The sequence below is a fragment of the Colius striatus genome, chromosome 10 (genome assembly GCF_028858725.1).
Source record: "Colius striatus isolate bColStr4 chromosome 10, bColStr4.1.hap1, whole genome shotgun sequence".
Taxonomy (NCBI): Eukaryota; Metazoa; Chordata; class Aves; order Coliiformes; family Coliidae; genus Colius; species Colius striatus.
The window spans coordinates 26638501-26652590 of record NC_084768.1 but is presented as its reverse complement, the minus strand read 5'-3'; the positions used below and the strand labels follow the sequence as shown (position 1 = coordinate 26652590).

Genomic DNA, 14090 nt, shown 5'->3' with positions numbered 1-14090 from the left:
GAAACAGCTGAGTAGAGGAAGGGGACCCAAAGTACTACCCAGCTTAGTAAAAGGCTGCAGTACACGCATAGCATTTTATCCAGTCAACTGCTATCCGGTGATTACAGAATGACCTACACCATGTGATGTCTCCTTCCTTTCAATTTTACTTGGCTACCAGATGGAGCAGAGAGGCAGGGAAAGCTGACTGACTGTGCATGGGGAAAAAACAAATGGCATAGGTGCTACAAAATACACAAGAAGAACTGAAGGTAGTGTCAGAGGTAGGTTAGATCATTGGAAGCATAGAGGAAGAGAGCTGAGTTACTGCAGCCACTGGGATGAGGCAGGAATTCACTAGAAATAAGGCTTAATTACGTATGTTGTTATTGCTCTGGATATTATGCATGGATAAGCATGGCTTTGTCAACTGAAATTGTGGAAGCAGGGCATGTAACCTTACAGGTGGTATTTGACATTTAAATTTCATCTTTACACCTCAATTTACCAGCATCCAGCAGTAATTCACTGGGTTTCTATTACCTGTAAAAGCTTTAGATATGCCACTGACTAGCAAAGATACCCTAGGAGATTTTTGCTTGTTTAAACTGAAGAATCACTTTGCCATTACATTTACATGCTAGTTTTAAGTCAGTTCTGGGTTAAGTCCATTCAGTGTGTCACAATAAACTTCAATGTCTATATACCAATGCATTTGAAAAGGATATTTCAGACACTGTTCGCCCTCAGCGTCACGAACGGGCACAAGCTGAAGTTTATAGACCTGTGATCAGATCGCTCCTTTTAAGAGCATACACATAAAATATCACGTACTGAAACCTCAGGCTTTTCAAATATCTCTTTTCTGAGCTACTCAAATTACCAGTATTTATTTCTAGTTCAAAACAGAAGACATTTGAAGAAAACGGCAAATGAACTCACAAAGTGAGAGGCAAAGTTCCTTAACATCCATTAATAATAGATGTGAGCATGGTGGTTTTTAAAAATTGTGGGTAACAAACTAATCTGAATAATAACTGACCTAACAGTAGGCAGTAAACAGTGTAACTGGGTTTGGTACATTGCTTCAATTAGATGTGTTTTGATCTGCATTGATGCTTTAATTGGAGGCAAGCCTCCCCTTTCATCTAGAATTTATGACTTCAGGCAGATGATCTAGCCTTCAAATTATCCTTGTTTAAATAGCCACTAATTAATCATCGTTTGGTATCCCAAAGCTACCAACTTTATCTTAAAAATATCCAGAACTAATCTCCACTATGAAACAAGTATAAACTATAAAGGTAATAACTACTTTGATTTTACTAGCAGGGAAAGTTCTTTTAAATTATTAATCCAATTTTTTTAAAAACTAAGAAGTGTTTTTAAACAGTTTCTTGTTACATCTTTTATTGGAGTTGCAGTAAACAGCATTCTTCAGACGTCAGTTTCCGTGCAGAATCAAAGACATTCAAATTGCAATATACAGTGATACCTGGGCAGAAAGTTTTGAAGCTGGAAATTTATTTTAAAGACACAAACAATGAGTATCTACAGTATTTCTCCACAGTATTTTCAGTGCCCTTCAATTAGCTGCTTAACTATAATAGTTTACTGTTCTCATATAAAACTCCAGCTCCTGTTCGCACCTAAGGAGCACACGCAGTTCACAGACCACCACCATTCTGCTTCTCTTCTTTCCAGTGCTGCTATTCCCTCTCTAAATGGTTCTCTATTATTATTATCATCATCATCATCATCAAGTTCTCCTACTTCCTCTACAGACTACATAGCTACACGCTTACTTCCCTTTTAGTAATACGTGAAGTACGTTTAGTCATTAGGAAACCAGTTATTTCTTTCTATTGACTGTCAAAGAGTTTCCTTCACCAGGAATATGACTGCACTTGTAGAACGTTCTCCTCTAAAACCGCATTTGCGGAACACCCTCCTCCTCTCGACCCCGAGGGCCCAAACCCCTGAGGGGACTCTGCCCTAACCGCCGCGCCCGACCGCTGCCTGCCCTGCCGCGCGCCGGCCGGAGCAGCGCGGCTCTCCCGCCCTCTAGCGGCTGCCGACTCAAACCCACATCTTCCTGCTAAAGCAAGGCCCACAGAGCCTGCCCTGGGCAAAGAACACAAGCCCAAGGAAAGGAACCACGAATTACTTCATTAACAGTACAGGTTCCATCTTCTACACAATCACGTTTCACTTTCAGTCCTTTAACAATATTCACTGCCATATGAACGCTCACTGTTCATACTTGAGTATTCAAATCAATAATAAAAGATACGCTGCTCGGTTAGAGGAAGTTAATTATTCAAAGTCTACCTACATATGTTTTAAAAGTCTAAGAAGGTAAGATGAAATCATGTAGCAAACATTTCAGAAATAATATTCTGATCTGCTGACAGTGATTCATACAATTTCACATTAAATGAAACAACATAACGCAGTACCTTATGAAAGTTCACCTCTCATTTCCTCAGGGGCTAGATTTTTAAGTCACTGCATGTAGGAGATGTACAATTCTGCATGTATGCAAGTACTGCCACCAATGCAGTACCTCTTTTCAACAATGAGGTGCTGAGGTAGTTCATCCCAACACTTACTACAGCAGTGAAAATGTGTTGTATGTACTGATCGCAGACTTCTGCACGGATACATGTTGCTTCACCAAAACCATACAAACTCAAATCATACAAGTAGAATTTATTGCAGAAAGACTTACCCAGAATGACTTGAAGAAGGAGGAGGCAGGTCAGGTGTTAGAACATAAAGACTATTGTTTTTTGGCAAGTGTAGAGTTTTTAAAACAGTCTGAGGGAAGAAAAATAATTGTAAGTGCAAAATATTCACCAATTCCGACGTATTTTATTTCTTTTGATTATTGACACTTATTTACAATGTCACCAAACATTTTGTTTCAGGCTATACTTACTGCTAGCTCATAACATTCTTTTTATAGACCATGTTACACACAAAAGCAACACAACCTGAGGTCATTTGTCTTGGGGTTTTTTGCATTGTTTTAGTTTAAGAGTCCTTTGTATGCCACCTGAAACATCTAACATTGTTTGAAACTCACAGTTCTTCCATCATAATCCCTAGCCACAGATGCCAAGTTTGAAACTCTGAGTTCAGTTAACTGAAAGCATAGTTGAAAACTTACACTATCATCTACATCTCCAGTCTTCCACCCCTTTAACAGCATTTTAGATGCAGGAATCTGAAGTTCATTTTCTAGAATATGTTTGATATCTCCTAAAGAGAAAACAAAGAAAACACATGAAATACACAGTTACTGCTTTATTTCAAATAGTACCAAGTTACATTTCAAAAACAAGTGCAACAAAACAAAGGTACTATGAAAACCATTTTTAGTCTAGTTACCCTCGTAACATTCACTTCAAACAGTAAAAGACAAATGAAGTTAAAAAAAATAATATTTAAAAAAAAAAAAAATCACATAAAGCATGAATGATTGGAGAATCACACCATGAGGATTTGATGATTTGGACGTTTATTTGAATAGCCCTACACTGTGTATGCTGGACACATTCGCAGAGGCAGGTTATCTGGAGCAATGGACAGCATTAACGAGGGTATGTATTTTTTATACCCAATTCCATTATCAATGGTCTTGACCTAAGGAATTAGAGTGTTCATACAATTTGACTGCTCTGACAGCTTTTTCAATATTTTGCATGATTCAGTACTCTCCTCTCCCTGCAGTTATCACAGTCCTAAAATCATTCAGGATGAAAGATACCTCAGGAGCTCATCTTGCCCAAGTCCAGCTCAGAAACCTAATTAAACCAGTTTAGTCAAGGATTTGTTCAGCTGACTCTTCAACACCTGTAAGAACATAATTTTGACAGTACTTCACCACTCTCACAATTGGAAAACAAAAAAAGATCGTTATATCTAATGAGAATTTTTGATGTTGCAAATTGTGTCCATTGCTTCTCATTTTATTACTGTGCACCTCCAAGAAGAGTCTGGCTCCATCTTCTCTGAGTCCTCCCAGCAGGTAGTTGTAGACAGAGGTAAAGTCTCTATCTCTTCCGTTCTCTTCCTCAGGCTGAACAAATCCAGTTCTTTACGTCTCTGCCCCTATGTTGCCATGTGCTCCAGTCCAAACTATCTTGCTGGCCTCACTACAGAATGTCCACGTCTTTCTTGTAGTGGAGACCTCAAAACTGGATGCAGTGCTCCAGATGCAATGCTGAACAGAAAGGGAAATTTATTTCCCTGGATCCATTGGCTATACTCTCGCTAACACAGACTAGAATGTGGCTGGCCTTCATTGAAAGGGTACGCTGCTGATGCATCCCTAAATCCTTTTTTTATAAAGTTGCTTTCTAGCCTGTCTGCCATCAGCCAGTTTTCAGATGGGATAACATGGAGTTATCCTACTCCAGATGCAGGATGTCAGCGTTGCTTTCTTTGAACTTCCTGAGGCTGCTATCAGCTCATTTCTCCAGGCTGTCCAGGGCCCTCTAAATGGCAGCCTTGCCCTCTAGGATATCTGTCACTTTCTCTGATCTGGTATTCTTTGTGAATTTCCCAGAAGTACTCACTTTTAACAACCAGGTTTTTAATAAAGACATAAAGCGACACTGGCCTCAGGATCAACCCTTGAGAGACATCCTTAACTAGTAACATCAACAGTCAGACCTTGAGCCCAGCAGTCCAGGCAATTATCTACTTACCCTATCAGTCCACTTATCCAGTCTTTATATTAGCAATATAAGAATACTACAGCAGAGTATATCAAAGGCCTTACTAAAGTGGCATCCACCATTCTACTCTTGTCCACAGAGACAGTCATCAAATCATAAAAGGCAAACAACATTGATTAGGCACAATTTTTCCTTTGCAAATCCATGCTGAATGTTCTAAATTGCCTTCTTTTCCTGTGCTCAAAAAGGGCTTCCAGAACGACTTTCTCCATAATCTTCCCACCAAACAAGTTCAGCAACCACAGTTGAACAGTAGGCTCGCATTTTCCCTAGTCCTCATTTTCATGCTCAAATACTCAGAGAAGCCCTTCTAATTTCCCAGTGGTTTCAGCTCCACCTGAGCTTTGGTCTTCCTAACACCAAACCTGTATTCTCTGGCAAAATTTCTGTATTCCTCCTAGGTAGCTCATCACTCCCTTTGACCTTCTGTTTATTTCTTTTTTTTGCATTTAGCTTAATCAGAAATTCTTTGTTCTTCTGTGCTGGTCTTCTGCCGTGCTTTCTCCTCTTTCTGTATGTTGGAAGGAAGTGTTCTTGTGCTTTGTACAGAGGTTGTACTTGAAAATAAACCAGCTCTCTTGGCCCTCTTTGCCCTCCAGGGCAGTCTCTCATGGGATCTTGTCAATCAGATCCCTGAAAAAGACAAAAATCTTCTTTCCCGAAGTCCATGAATGAAATTTTACTTTTTGCCTTGCTCACTTCTCTCAGGACTTCAAACATAAGACTGTCCTCAATCTCTATATGCCTAGATACAGACGAAAGTTCTACACTGACTGCTTTCTGCCTTAGAGTTTGGTCATTTATATGTGAAAGAAGTTAATAAAAAAAATCTGATTTGATCAGACTTTTATATCTGCTTTGAATAGATGCAACTCAGTGCAATGGAAAACATGCAACACTAATAAAGAATTCAAACCAATCACCACGAGGTGGCACCAGCCAATACCAAATCGAATGCTACCAAGAGGAAGACCAAAAGTTTCCATTTCAGAATTTCATCACAGATGTAAAACTGCAGCAGTGAGAACTGTTTCCATCAACTATTTCTTAATGTAGTTCCTTATTTTCATCTATGTAGAGTTTCGACTAAAAGTGTTTTTTTAAATACTCTCCCTCCTTAGCAAAAGTAAATTAACTCACAGTTTGGGGAATAAAAAAATAACATGCTCTGCAATACTAACAACAGTATCTTTCTAACATAATGTTATAAAATGCATCAGTTTTAGGATAGAGACAATAAAACTGATAAAAGAAAACCTAATTTGCATAAAGAGTTAAAAATTTAAGAGAATAACGTAATGATGCTCTTCTCACCGAATTCCTCTAAATCTTGTCACTAATCCTGTACAGAAAGAGACGCCATATAGATCTGAAAAGGAAATGCCAAGATCATCTGCTTATTAGCAGACTGCATCTACACTAATCCTACACCAAATTACATTTTCACGTCTCAATTTAATCAGTAATCTCCACTTTGTTTCTGAAGCAAGTTCGTAAGAAAAGTAGATTTTAAAATAAATATTTGATAGAACACTAACCTTTCCAATGGATTAGTGAAATTTTGCTTTTTTAAAGCTGCAGAGACATCTGAAAATGGCTGGTAGTTGTGGAGGCTGCATTTTGTGGGGGATTTTTTTCTTGATTGAGAGGTTTCATTTTGCTTTGTGTTTTTTGGGGTTTTTTAAGATTTGGATTTTTAGGGTCAGGTCTTTTTTGGTTTTGTTTTAACAAACTTACCACACAGTTTTCATTTCATTTCATTTCTACAAATACTTACCAACTGTGGAGCTGTCTTCAAGTACTACATCCACATTTCTGTCTCTGTACTCAACCCTGAAGTCAAGCATTCGAGGCTGTCTTTCCACTATTTGTCTAGATGGCACTACGTGGTGAAACGCTGAGGATGAGGAAGGAGTAGAAGCAGCTGCTGTAGAATGACTTGTGGGGCCATACGCTGGTCCATGTAAAGTCTCTCCACCATACTCACTGAAAGGTACACAGATAAGAAGGTTTAAACAGAACAGCTTGATATGTTTAAACAAAAGTTATCAAAACAAAATACCCATTATTATTAACTTACTGTGGTCCACAGCACACATCTCTTGAATAAATTACACTGCCATATCTGAAAGCACTGTTTTATTAATAATGACAAAATAACTTCCATATCATCAATATTAATATTTCAGTGACTCAGAAGTGCTATAGGAGAACAGCTTAGATGACAAACAAGTATTAAGTCATTATTCTAGTCTAAAGTTCACTATGTAATTAATATCAGAATTATCTTGAAAAGGAGGAATATTTCCTGTTCCATGAGTGACATGACCATATAAGAATTGGCCCCATGGCAACAGCCAGCTTTTTACATCATTGGGATAGTATGAAAAGGAAATTAAAAAAAGAAATAAAGCTTAAAATACTACACATGGACTAGTATTTATATACCAAAGTCATGGAAAACAAGTCAGATATTAAAATAGTTACATACTTAAGGTAAATAAAATAATGAGGTATATATTGCAAAAAAATACCCTAGAAGTACAACAGTAATGCAATGCTAAATTAGGTTGCCTTTAAGTTCAAACTATTTCAAGCTTCCTGGACATTCATATAAGGATGTCTCCATATCGGACTCAAGGATACATACAGTATTATAGGTCAGAATAAACTGGGAAACTCTCACTACCCATAAGCACTTCCATCTTCAGTGAGTCTCTCAACAAGAAGCATGTAACTGGGATTAAAACAAAGGTAACAAAATAGGAAACTTCAGGAACATTATTCCAGGTCAAAAATCCCTTATGATATACAGAAATTAAATCTGGAAGGCAAGAAACTTCATAGGACAAGCCTAGAGTTTTGCTTTGCAGATGTTCTTATCTGGAAGATTATCTGTCCTGGGCAATTGCAGGATATCATGATGGAGGATGCAAGCTACACACTGAAAGAACAGAAGCCTCCTTAAGAAGGAAATGGTGAGATATAAGTTGTCTCATTTCCATTCTTAAACAGGACTCATTTGAAAAATGCATTCTGCTCTTCTTGGAAGATACCACAAGACCTCTCAATGGAAATGCTTCTTATAGCAAGGCAGACCTGTCATCAAGAGGAGGCCTGAACTTTAAAAGCATAAACATAGTTGGCATGCATGTCACAGAAGTGCAGAAATTATACATAGCTATTGCAAATTCCATCACTGTGCCTTCCACATTTGAAAAGTAAAAACATGGCATGCTTATAAAACAAGAGGCTCCTTTATCTTTTGTATCACCAAGTTCAGAAACACGGATTTCCAGCCACAAAGACCCCTACTGAAAGATCCACACCCAAAAGTCAAAGATCCATTTCAAAGGTCTGAAGAGCACAGGAAACAGTCTTATTTTCAGAATTTAAAAAAGTATAAATACCAAGTGATGTGTCACTGTCTCAAATCTGATGGCCAAATACGAATCACTTCCTTAATAAAGCCAAGAAGCAATGAATATCCTGATACCCAGGACTGGATTTCTTTTTTATTCATTGTTTTAAACACTACAACTGAAGTACAGAACAAAATGGGGGTTTTTTCCCCCTTCAATAAATTCATTTAGTTTAAGTCCAGTTGTATTAATTCTATTTTATTCCACCTCAAAAGGTATCCTACATAATTGACTGGCAACATCTAACGGAACACAAAAATTCTCATATCAGTAAAACAAAAAGCCTCATCTGAAAACCACTAGGAACTAGCCTTCTAAGTCTCCTACACCTCCTTTTAAACCACTTCCATTGGAAGAAAAAAAAATCAAAACCACAACATTTGAGACATATTTGACAATCTAATAATTTCTAAAGATGAATACATTAGTGTGGAAGAAGCCTGTAACTGGACACTGGGCCAGCTTATTATCCAGGTCAAGTGTAACTAGCCCCTAGCATCTTCTCCCTCACCAAATGGTTCCAAACATTCTGGTACCTTTAATATAAATGCTTTGAGGTCAGGACTCATCAATATAAGTAGAAAGAGTGCTCAACACAACTCAGACTTGATCTCAAATACACTAGGTAGGTATTAAGGTCAATAAACATCTAGTAACTTTACTGAGCAAATAAGGTTTTATCCTGAACCAAAAACTGACTCTAATGACAAACTTAGCAAGTATTGACACAGATGCCAAAACACCACTTTACCTACATTATGTATCTTTCTTCATCATTAAACTTTTTTAAAAGTACAGTAAGTATTTTTCTAAACAAAATTTTAAACACTATTTTAGTGTCTCTCTCAAGCAGCTCAATTCCTGTTCTGCTGCTTTCCATTGCTTCATCAGCACTTCAGAGCTCATGCTTCAGTGACTTCAAGATATCCAGACATGAATCTACAAGCCAAAATTTAATTCAGAAGTTGAAAGAAAATCAGTAAAGCTACTTTTAGAAGGGAGTAACCTTACTTTGTCTAAACATAGTATCTCCTGCCTGTAATTAATTTTTAAAAATCAAAATGTATAAAAATATAAACACTTTTGTCTGGAGACAAAGCATGGAATATCAATATCTTTAAAAATGCATATAAAAAAAAAATACTTAGTCTGAAACATACAAAAATTTGCAAAGCAAATCCACAGATCTCTGTGAAAACAAACAAAACCAAAACACCCAAATCCAACCAAAAAAAAGCAACCAAAGGAAAATTAAAAGTCCTGACATCCAATTCCAAGCAAGCATACCAAGACTTCAAGAGACAGCCCTACACAGAATAACCCAATAACCAATGCATTTAACACAAAATGAACTAATTTAAATAGTGTTTCAGCTGGTCCTCCATCAGTATGGGAAAAAATGAACATTAAATCAGCTTTGCCAAGAACACAATTTGGGACTCAAACTGCTTTAAAATGAAAATTACGTTGTCTTCTTAGGGTTCAGAAACAAAAAAATGTAACTATTACCCATCTTCATTCTCTGTGTGTACTACTCCAGTCTTCTGTGCTTACCTTTGTAGAATGCCATTTTCTTGTGGAATTACACCATTTATAGCTGCCTGAAAAGAGAAAATAAATTTTGAGTCAAGCATACAGAGTAATAAAAATAAATTAGAACTTCTGTAATATGTTTTAAAGAGTGATTCCCTTGCTTTAAAATATGGCATCAAACGTTCTCCATTCAGTGAATATTCTTGGTAAACACCATTGTCCTTAAAGTACCAGCATAAAATCAAAACTATATTCAAGTGAGAACAAACAGAATCATAGAATCCTTATGGTTGGAAAAGACCTTTAAGATCAAGTCCAACCAGTCACTTCACACTGCCAAACCTATCACTAAACCATATCCCTCAGCACCTCGTCTATGTGCCTTTTGAATATGTCCAGGGATGGTGACTCCACTACCTCCTGGGCAGCCTGTTCCGATGCTTAATAACCCTTTCAGTGAAAAACTTCTTCCTACCATCCAGCCTAAACCTCCCCTGGAACAACTTAAATCTATTTCCCCATGTTCTGTTACTCATTATTGGAGAGAAGAGATTGACCCCCATCTCACTACAGCTTTTCTTCAGGTAGTTGTAGAGAGCAATCATATCTCCTTTCAGCCTCCTCTTCTCTAGGATGAATTGAATCCCAGACTCCATTATGCATCGGATGGATTTCCCAGGTAGAACAAGAGGGAATAATCTTGCGTGGCCCATGCTTAGTAGATCTAACACTTTGTACACTTGGCACATACATAAAATGAACATACTGCTTTCAAATGGAGTTAACTGTTCACAGATAAAACAGTCAAGACAACAGCACATACATGTTCCTCAGAACTAACAGACCTGCACAAATGTCTAAACCTGAACAGCTCTACAGACACTGCATACTGCAAGCCTGATGTGTTCACAAAATGCTGAAGTTGTCAGCTACTCAACAGAATACACATTTCCATCACACCTACACCTTCCAGACAGACTGGTTCTAGCTCACACATACAAATACCATCCAGCCTTTTAAGAGAGACCTCACATGCCAAGGAATCAGACATGACTACTCCCAAAATTCAAACAATCTTCAGGTATAAAATGAAGTACTTTTAAAGTAAGGTTCATGTGGTTAAACATCATCCCTTGCTGTCCAGATCAGCAGAATAAACAAAATACTACTTAGTGTGGGATAAGCACAAACTTGGCAAGCTGTATTCAGATTTGGTCTTATTTGAAATCAGTGTTATTTTCTATAAAAACAGCCTAATGAATTCTCTCTCATATTAAAATGCATTCTTTTTAAAACAGCCAAATATATCCCAGTTGCAAGTTCAAAACAACACTATAGAACAGATGCTATAGAGGTCTGTATACACTTTAAAATCATATGCAAGACAGGATAAGGGGAAAAAAATGGCTTTCAATCATCTCATTGCTAGGATTTTTCAGATTTGAGGGGCAGTGAAAGTGATACACCATGTGAACTGGTGAAGATGACTTACACATTTACTACTCAGCTAAATAAACTTTATACCGACTATTGTTAGAAGATATGAGAGTAAAGATGTCAGAACTTTACCCAACTTCAGACTTTTAATCCTAGCCCAGCACTGGGTAGATGAAGTGGAGTAGCATAGGAGGGGATTTCACAAGGAATAACAAAGAATCAAAAAAATTCTAGAGAGGACTGAAAAAAAAACCAGACCTCAAAAGACTAAATCTATTTCTGCTCTTTGATGACCTTAGTAATCACTACTGTGTTCACAGGTACATATTTGTTAAGCTTAACGGTGAAATTAAAGAGATCTTGTAGCAACGCACTTATCTCCCTTATTTGCTGTCCCAGCAGCAATTCATGTGTTTCTACAACATCTAATATCCATTCTCGTGTGTCAGATATACCTGACCCCTTGGCCTGGTGAATGAGCGTCTGGTACCCAATGAACAGGAGAATGCTGATGTTTAAAAGCTCATAGATTCCCTGGTGCTCCAAGATGACAAAGTCATATACTGCAACTGAACTACAGACAGTCATCAACATGATTTTCACAAGTTGGCCATAAAAAACCCCCAGCTTAATTAAGTGCTTAATAAATGCAAAAATAGATTAAATCACTGTTTAAACACTATAGTTTCTTCTTCCCTGAATATATAAACATGATTTTTTAAATTTCTGTTTAATAATGAAGGCTAAAGTCAAAAAGTATCACTGCTAAACTCACTAAGTAACTACGACATTGCAATAAGATTTATAATATCTTTTGAAACAAATATTGCATAAATATTGCAAAAAAAGCAGACAAGGAAAAGGGTCACAGATATCTATAAACTACAGCAACTACTCATGAGGCTGGGTTAAAACAGTGATTACAGAGAAAAACAAAGCTTCCAACCAGATCAGTTTTTAAATTAGTTCATCCAACGTGTATGGCAATAATTAGAGGTTTCTTTTTAACAGCATGTCTCGTTTATCGGCATTGTGGTTCTTGCAGTCACCCTTAGGTCTTAATCATGTTCATCTAATAAACCTCCAGGGAAAAGTGCAAGGTTTTAGGTTGTTTGGCTTTTTTTGGATTGGCTTCTCCTTCTCCTGTTCTTCAGGAAGATATGTTTCATTCCTGGCAATCAAAAAGTAAAGCTGGTCTAAGAACGAAAATATCCTTTATTTTGCATCTGTAGGATACAGAGAGAAAATACAGGTTTTTGTACCACAGGACATGTACTGATAACAATCTGCTGGTGCAACAGACTTCTCTTTACTCAAGAGAAAAGAAGCTGCTTCAACTATGAAGAAATACAGCACAGCATGGCATTTCCCTGCTTCTGTCAAAACTCACGTCTCAGTCTCAAGAGGATTAAATCAGCTCAAACTTTTTCAAAGTCTAGTTAGAGGGGTTAAATAAGATAAAGGCTCCAAGCTATTTTCTTCAAAACTGAATAACTCACTTGTTCACGTCCCTAGTTTTGTAAACTTGATGACATTTAAGGGGCACAGCAGTATGAAAAAAACAGCAGCAGCATTATGTACTTTTTTGATGGAAAGACCTCTATTAACCACACTGTAAAAATAAAGAGTCTAGACACTGTTTGTTAAGCAAGATGGAAGGCTGAAATTATGTAGACGGCAAATGGTAGCAGCAAACATGTAGATATTGCATAAATATTAAATATCTATGTTCTTAGAAGACATCTATAAGTAGATCCTGCAAAGAAAATAAGAAAAAGGAACAACCATCTGCTTCAGAATTTCACAGGAGGAAGGTTGTGACTATAAAAAAAAAAAACCTACAAGAAAAATTTTTAAAACAACAAGTTATTAAGGCAGGATCTGTTCCAGGCTGTTCTTCCCCAGTGTCAGTCCTCTTTGGGAGAGGATCAGCTCTCTATGGTTGAGCAAATATTCAAATATTTAAACTTTTTTTTTTTGTATTTCCAAACAGGGATCATTTAATCACCAAAACCAGCCTGTGTGACTAATATCCAGTAATTTTAAAGATGTATTACACTTGAAATTTGAAACTATTTTAATAATAGGTGCATTAAATCTACTCACAGGCTATTAAATATAAAGATACTATCTCTGCCTCAGAAAATTTCTTTAGCTTCCAATAATCTGTTGCTGAGAATGCTACTAGGGCAGTAGCCACGAGTGTCACTGCTGGATACTGAGTACCATGGCTTTGAGAGGTAGTTGCCCATTCTAATGCTACCACTAGTTAAAGCTCACCTTAAAATGGTTTCATTTTTCCCAAAGCCAAGGATCTTAGATCTACGTCACTGCTATCCATATACAGATTCTACTGTAACACTTATTTGAACTTGGAACAGAGAAACAGAAGTCTAATCAGTATATCCAACAGTATAGGATATATTGATAAACATTACTGAGAATTCTGTTCATATCAATGAATGGAAAGACAGGAAGATGATATAATACTGGACTGATGAGTGCCAGGGTTCATGGTGGGCAGCAGGATGACTATGAGTCAGCAATGTGTCCTCGTGGCCAGGAGGGCCAATGGCATCCTGGGGTGTATTAGCAGGGGGGGTGTGAGCAGTAGGTGTAGAGAGGTTGTCCTCCCTCTCTACTCTGCCCTCGTGAGACAACACAAGATTAGCTTCCCAAGACAGATATTAGAAAGCACATCTCTAAGCAAGAGGTTCAAGCAGTATGATGCTGGAAGAACAACCTTTTCAGAAGAATGAGCTACAGAGATGTAAACACCAAGCACACGACTGCTGCATGAGTTTCAGAGAACCATATCAGCTTAATGAAAGTTTACATATGGATTGTCTCAAACAGAATTTTAGAAGCCTTATTTAGGTCTGACTGAATTCAGCAAGACCACTTCAGTCTACTTAAAGCTCACATAGTGCTCTACATTTGTTTAGTTATAAATTGAGACGGTTTACATTAAACA

General features: G+C 37.4%; 1 protein-coding gene across 2 annotated transcripts in view; it reads right to left on the bottom strand.

Moving 5' to 3' along the window:
• The window catches only part of FAF1 (Fas associated factor 1), a 163034-nt gene that overhangs the window by 119497 nt on the left and 29447 nt on the right, over nt 1-14090 (bottom strand). For both annotated transcript variants that reach the window (XM_062003980.1, XM_062003981.1), the window contains exons 3-6: nt 9701-9747; nt 6502-6710; nt 3152-3243; nt 2711-2799 (exon numbers count right to left, since the gene is read on the bottom strand). In XM_062003980.1, the coding sequence (XP_061859964.1) occupies nt 2711-2799; nt 3152-3243; nt 6502-6710; nt 9701-9747 (437 nt within the window). The remainder of the gene's footprint in view (nt 1-2710; nt 2800-3151; nt 3244-6501; nt 6711-9700; nt 9748-14090) is intronic.